General features: G+C 56.4%; 1 protein-coding gene across 1 annotated transcript in view; it reads left to right on the plus strand.

The window, feature by feature from the left end:
* Positions 1 to 2,012: 2,012 nt before the first annotated feature.
* Positions 2,013 to 6,890, plus strand: part of PBDC1 (polysaccharide biosynthesis domain containing 1) — an 11,996-nt gene continuing 7,118 nt past the window's right edge. Inside the window, exons 1-2 of the mRNA XM_018566210.1 lie at positions 2,013 to 2,090; positions 4,692 to 4,757. Coding sequence (XP_018421712.1) covers positions 2,049 to 2,090; positions 4,692 to 4,757 — 108 coding nt within the window. The 5' untranslated portion in view covers positions 2,013 to 2,048. The remainder of the gene's footprint in view (positions 2,091 to 4,691; positions 4,758 to 6,890) is intronic.

The following is a 6,890-nucleotide window of genomic DNA, read 5'->3' on the forward strand; positions in this document are numbered from 1 at the left end:
TGACACTGATTTGCAACTTTGTATCTTTATTTCTTTGTGTTGGGCCACATGAGAGAACATTTTCTGATTTTGTGATCCGAATTGTGTTCAGAGATGCGATCCAAAGTGAGATCAGTTTTATTGAAATGGAAAAGTGCAACTGAAGCCAAAACTTTTTAAAAAAAGTTTTGGATGGAGTGAGGATGGATTAGACCCCCTGACAGGTTTTTATTGCCATCTGTGTCCACGTCAGGGAGATTCACCTTCTCTATTTGTCCTGGTGAATGTTATCACTGAAAGTGAAAGAAAATCCCAAATTTTGTGTTGTCACCACAACAGGATTGAATGGGATTGAATGGGAAATCTTGAAATGGGGGACACTAGGTCTGTCAAACCTTTTGCCCACCAGGTGAGTGCAGGGGTGAGTGGTGGGCATAGGGGTGCAGGGGTGAGTGGTGGGCATAGGAGTGCAGGGGTGAGTGGTGGACATAGGGGTGAGTGGTGGACATAGGGGTGAGTGGTGGGCATAGGGGTGCAGGGGTGAGTGGTGGGCATAGGGGTGCAGGGGTGAGTGGTGGACATAGGGGTGAGTGGTGGACATAGGGGTGCAGAGGTTAGTGGTGGGCATAGGGGTGCAGGGGTGAGTGGTGGGCATAGGGGTGCAGGGGTGAGTGGTGGACATAGGGGTGCAGAGGTGAGTGGTGGACATAGGGGTGAGTGGTGGACATAGGGGTGCAGAGGTTAGTGGTGGACATAGGGGTGAGTGGTGGGCATAGGGGTGCAGGGTTAAGTGGTGGACATAGGGGTGCAGCGGTGAGTGGTGGGCATAGGGGTGCAGGGGTGAGTGGTGGGCATACGGGTGCAGAGGTGAGTGGTGGACATAGGGGTGAGTGGTGGACATAGGGGTGCAGAGGTTAGTGGTGGACATAGGGGTGCAGGGGTGAGTGGTGGACATAGGGGTGCAGGGGAGAGTGGTGGACATAGAGGTGCAGGGTTAAGTGGTGGACATAGGGGTGCAGGGGTTAGTGGTGGACATAGGGGTGCAGGGGTTAGTGGTGGACATTGAGATGCCAGGGTTAGTGGTGGACATAGGGGTGCAGAGGTGAGCTTTGTGTTGGACATGCAGCAGCATATACTGTTATGTCTTTTGAGCTGTAGATGGCGCTGTAGTGCAATGTTAGTCTCTCTATATACATGCTTATCTATGATATACAGGAAGTTTTCCTATATACTGTATATGTTTCCTGCACAATGCTGTATTCTGATGTAATGTTCTCCTAAGCAAATAAAACTTAATTCAGCATTCCTCAAGATCCCAGCGCTTCATCTAAACACATAACCAACACCGTGGGCATGGGGTGCAGATGTGAGCTGTGGATGGGGGGTGCAGATGTGAGCTGTGGATGGGGGGGTGCAGATGTGAGCTGTGGATGGGGTGTGTAGATATAAGCTGTTGATTGGGGGTGGCAGATGTAAGCTGTGTGCCCCTGAATCGTTGACTACGATTCAATTAGTCCCTACGCTGTGGATAACATGACAGTGGGTGTAGCTGAGTTTAACAGAAGACGATGGGCAGGGCTGACACCACAAAAATGCTCACAATGGAGCTTAGGAGCTGATTTCGGGCAGATAAGAAGGTATTTTCTGTACTTGACCTCTGTGTTGTTATACACTACATTCTACATTGGCTGTAGAAGTAAACTCGTCCTATAACACCCCGGCAGAGTATTGGGCGCCATGACAGAAGCCGCACATAATGGGCGTGATGTACGAAAACTGACATTTCACACACGTCACGTGACACCCCACAAACACGGGTCTCGGACATTATCAGCTACAGCACGCTGCCAGGTTTCCGTAGCAACTGTGCAATGCCCGCCCTCCAAATGCAAGCTCATTGGTTGGAAGTGAGATCACAGGCGCTGATCCCTTATTGCGCATGTGTGAAACCCAAAGCGGGCGTGTCTGCGGGGAACAACAAACATGGCGGAACCGGCCTCACAAACGAGCGAGGGGAAAAGGGAATATTTACTTCCAGGGTGAGAGGGCGGAGGTGAGAGTTGAGAAGGATGGCGGCGCCGACAGGAGGAATGCCAGGCTTGAACTCACTGGTGAGAAGTGGTAGTCAAGCGGACTCATGTGTCAGCCAGGGGTCGGGTGTCCTGATTGTGGCCCGGGGAGCAGCTACACCCTTTCTGCGCCCCATTATTCACACGTGTGGCCTGTGAGCCCCCTGTCACGTGGAAAGAGCATGTCGTGGGGTGAGCAACTGTATAGAGGCCCATAGAGAAATCGGGGTGATTGTCTGTATAGGGGCCCATAGAGAAATTGGGGTGATTGGCTGTATAGGGGCCCATAGAGAAATCGGGGTGACCGGCTGTATGGGGGCCCATAGACTTATCGGGGTGACCGACTGTATGGCGGCTCATAGAGATAACGGGCTGATTGGCTGTATGGGGGCCCATAGAGATATTGGGGTGACTGGCTGTATAGGGGCCCATAGAGATATCGGGCTGTATAGGGGCCTGTAGAGATATCGGGGAGACCGGCTGTATGGGGGCCCGTAGAGATATCGGGGAGACCGGCTGTATGGGGGCCCGTAGAGATATCGGGGAGACCGGCTGTATGGGGGCCCGTAGACTTATCGGGGAGACCGGCTGTATGGGGGCCCATAGTGATAACGTGCTGATTGGCTGTATGGGGGCCCATAGAGATATTGGGGTGACTGGCTGTATAGGGGCCCGTAGCGATATCGGGCTGTATAGGGGCCCGTAGCGATATTGGGCTGTATAGGGGCCTGTAGAGATATCGGGGAGACCGGCTGTATGGGGGCCTGTAGACTTATCGGGGAGACCGGCTGTATGGGGGCCTGTTGACTTATCGGGGAGACCGGCTGTATGGGGGCCTGTAGACTTATCGGGGAGACCGGCTGTATGGGGGCCCGTAGACTTATCGGGGAGACCGGCTGTATGGGGGCCCGTAGAGATATCGGGGAGACCGGCTGTATAGGGGAGAGTTTTGGATGACAGGGTGCGTAGCTGAATAGTGGACATGGATGGGATGCAGAGGGAAGTTGTAAATGGGAGTCTGCAAAGGTGAGCTGCGGATGGAAGGGTGCTGACAGAGGCGGAGAGGTGAGTTGCAGGCAGAGGGGCGTGGGTGTGTGGTAAGGTGGGGGTGGAGGGGAGCTGTGGACAAGGGGTGCAAAGGGGAGTTGCAGACGTGGGGGTGGTGCGGATGTGGGGGGGATGGGGAGGGGAGGTGCAGCCTGGGGGATGGGGGGTGTGGAGGGGAGGGGCAGACTGGGGGGTGTGGAGGGGAGGGGCAGACTGGGGGGTGTGGAGGGGAGGGGCAGACTGGGGGGTGTGGAGGGGAGGGGCAGACTGGGGGGTGTGGAGGGGAGGGGCAGACTGGGGGGTGTGGAGGGGAGGGGCAGACTGGGGGGTGTGGAGGGGAGGGGCAGACTGGGGGGTGTGGAGGGGAGGGGCAGACTGGGGGGTGTGGAGGGGAGGGGCAGACTGGGGGGTGTGGAGGGGAGGGGCAGACTGGGGGGTGTGGAGGGGAGGGGCAGACTGGGGGGTGTGGAGGGGAGGGGCAGACTGGGGGGTGTGGAGGGGAGGGGCAGACTGGGGGGTGTGGAGGGGAGGGGCAGACTGGGGGGTGTGGAGGGGAGGGGCAGACTGGGGGGTGTGGAGGGGAGGGGCAGACTGGGGGGTGTGGAGGGGAGGGGCAGACTGGGGGGTGTGGAGGGGAGGGGCAGACTGGGGGGTGTGGAGGGGAGGGGCAGACTGGGGGGTGTGGAGGGGAGGGGCAGACTGGGGGGTGTGGAGGGGAGGGGCAGACTGGGGGGTGTGGAGGGGAGGGGCAGACTGGGGGGTGTGGAGGGGAGGGGCAGACTGGGGGGTGTGGAGGGGAGGGGCAGACTGGGGGGTGTGGAGGGGAGGGGCAGACTGGGGGGTGTGGAGGGGAGGGGCAGACTGGGGGGTGTGGAGGGGAGGGGCAGACTGGGGGGTGTGGAGGGGAGGGGCAGACTGGGGGGTGTGGAGGGGAGGGGCAGACTGGGGGGTGTGGAGGGGAGGGGCAGACTGGGGGGTGTGGAGGGGAGGGGCAGACTGGGGGGTGTGGAGGGGAGGGGCAGACTGGGGGGTGTGGAGGGGAGGGGCAGACTGGGGGGTGTGGAGGGGAGGGGCAGACTGGGGGGTGTGGAGGGGAGGGGCAGACTGGGGGGTGTGGAGGGGAGGGGCAGACTGGGGGGTGTGGAGGGGAGGGGCAGACTGGGGGGTGTGGAGGGGAGGGGCAGACTGGGGGGTGTGGAGGGGAGGGGCAGACTGGGGGGTGTGGAGGGGAGGGGCAGACTGGGGGGTGTGGAGGGGAGGGGCAGACTGGGGGGTGTGGAGGGGAGGGGCAGACTGGGGGGTGTGGAGGGGAGGGGCAGACTGGGGGGTGTGGAGGGGAGGGGCAGACTGGGGGGTGTGGAGGGGAGGGGCAGACTGGGGGGTGTGGAGGGGAGGGGCAGACTGGGGGGTGTGGAGGGGAGGGGCAGACTGGGGGGTGTGGAGGGGAGGGGCAGACTGGGGGGTGTGGAGGGGAGGTGCAGACTGGGGGATGGGGGGTGTGGAGGGGAGGTGCAGGTGGCAAACTAAAACCTCAAACGTTGTGTATAGTTTGCGACACTTTTGCTGCAAATGACAGTTTCTGGTTTCTTCCTCCAGGGGGCGGCGGAAGCGATGTCAGTGGCCCAGGCACTGTCCCTGCCCGCAGAGTCCTATGGAAATGATGTAAGTAGGGGCCCCGCGCTGAGGAAGAGCCGAATATTTGTCATCTTCTGTGTCTGAGCCCAGGAATCTGAATTCACAATATCACATAAATGAGTTTTTATTGAAGGGGCGTCTGTGGCTGAAAATAAATCTGAATTTCCATCAGTTCTCTCCTAATAACAGATCCGTCTAGGGCCGGGACCCCATGGTAACATTTGCCAAGTTGTGGTGACCCCCAATAGTAAAATGTAGGGATGACGCGGCTGCTTTAGCGACATCTGGCGGGAGAACTGACACTGCTGCGCTAGCAGAGGGCTGAGGAGGACTCTCACCTAGCACAGCAGAAATCACACAGCAACCCACAGGTTGAGAACAACAAATCCCAGAGCAATACAACAAATCGCAGCAATAGTCCATTATACTATAATGTTCTATTGCTGGGATTTGTAGTCCTCTGTAGCTGGTGTTAGTCTGCGTTGCGCTGTATAATTTTATTATTGCTGGGAGTTGTAGTCCTCTATAGCTGCTGGTATTTTGCATTGCGCTGTATAATGATTATACCAGCTATAGAGGAATACAACAAATGCGAGCAATAGTACATTATACATACAGTGTACAGTGTATAATGTATTGCTGGGATTTGTAGTCCTCTATAGCTGATGGTACATATACAGCACAATGTACCATCAGCTATAGAGGAATACAAATCCCACTACCCCAGCAATACATTAATGCAGCACCATGTGGGGGGTGGGGGGTGGGGGGTGCAGGCTTACCTGAGCAGATTGTGAGAGATTGAGAGTATAAAGCACAATCTTTTTGGTAGCTGCACTGTGGATATAACCGCATTATGTACGCTGTTAGAATTAAAAAAAAACACCATAGGAATGCATAGCTAGATTCCTATTGGCTATTTCACTTTGCAATAGCAAACTAGCTATTGCTCCCGCCCTCTGCTGCTGTCAATCATTAGAAGGGAACCTGATGGAGAACTTTCAGGTCCCCTCTGCTGACTGGCAGCAGCAGAGGGCAGGTGCAATATGCAATAGCTAGTTTGCTACTGCAAAGTGAAATATCCAATAGGAATCTAGCTATGCATTCCTATGGTGTTTTTTTTTCCTGACTTACGGCCGCCCTGATGTTGGAAAAAAAAACAAAACAGGGCAGAGAAAGGTTTACTCTGCTCAATCGAGCAGAGTAAACTTTCCAGGGAGAAAGTGTTTCTCTCCCGGGCGGCTGGGAGCCACTGGGCGACCCCTGGCAAGTCGTCATTCGGCCCCCGACCGGGTCGCGACCCACAGGTTGAGAACCGCTGATCTAGAAGATTGTAACTGTACTTATTGGAGATACACATAGGATGGACTTCCTCCATGCACTGACACCATAAAAATAGTATTTCCCCAGTCATCTTCCAGGACAGCCATCGAGATATAGGCTCCGCCTGCCTGCAACAGGAAGCACATCAACCACATTAAATAAATAGACTCCTCCTTCCATCCCAAGTCAGTTTTTTTGTGTTTCCGCCGGCTACACAGGGACATCGTAATGTTTGTTATTTTTAGGGCTCATGTTTGTTTGCCTTTGGGCTGAGCCTTACCCTGCTAGGCATTGGGACCTACTCCAGGCTTACCTGCTGCAGTGCCTACAGGGATTCCCTATCGGACCCCCACCCGATTTCTGGCCAAGGTTCCCTTCCATCACTCAGGGAAGGCAACCATCCTCCTGCACGTGAGTAGGCACCAGATGGTGGCCCCCCCTGGTGTACAGCAGTGGCAAGGTGTAATAACCTGGAGTGTGCTTGTGTCCTATTGTGGACAAGTGTCTGGTGACAACAGGGGCAGCATGAAGAGGTGTACGGGGAGGCAATCCAGGGGTCCCGGATACCTCTGCAGCATACAGAGCACTTACGTGATGGTAGGGGAGCGGTGCAGTCGGCGACAGCACGGGGGTGTTGGCCTCGCGCGAAGCGCTGCATCGTCTTCTTGGCTGGTTGCTGGATTCTCTGCTTAGGCTGTGATTATGGCAGGTGACGTCACTGGGGGCGCCGTCGCCACGTGTAGCACGCGCCGCGTCGTCGGCTGCGGTGACGCGCTTCCGGTGCGCCACTTCCGGTTTCGGCTCAGCTTCGCGCCGGAGACATAAGGAGCTGGAAGG

This window comes from Nanorana parkeri, unplaced genomic scaffold, assembly GCF_000935625.1.
Source record: "Nanorana parkeri isolate BGI_ZX_2015 unplaced genomic scaffold, ASM93562v1 scaffold924, whole genome shotgun sequence".
Lineage (NCBI taxonomy): Eukaryota > Metazoa > Chordata > Amphibia > Anura > Dicroglossidae > Nanorana > Nanorana parkeri.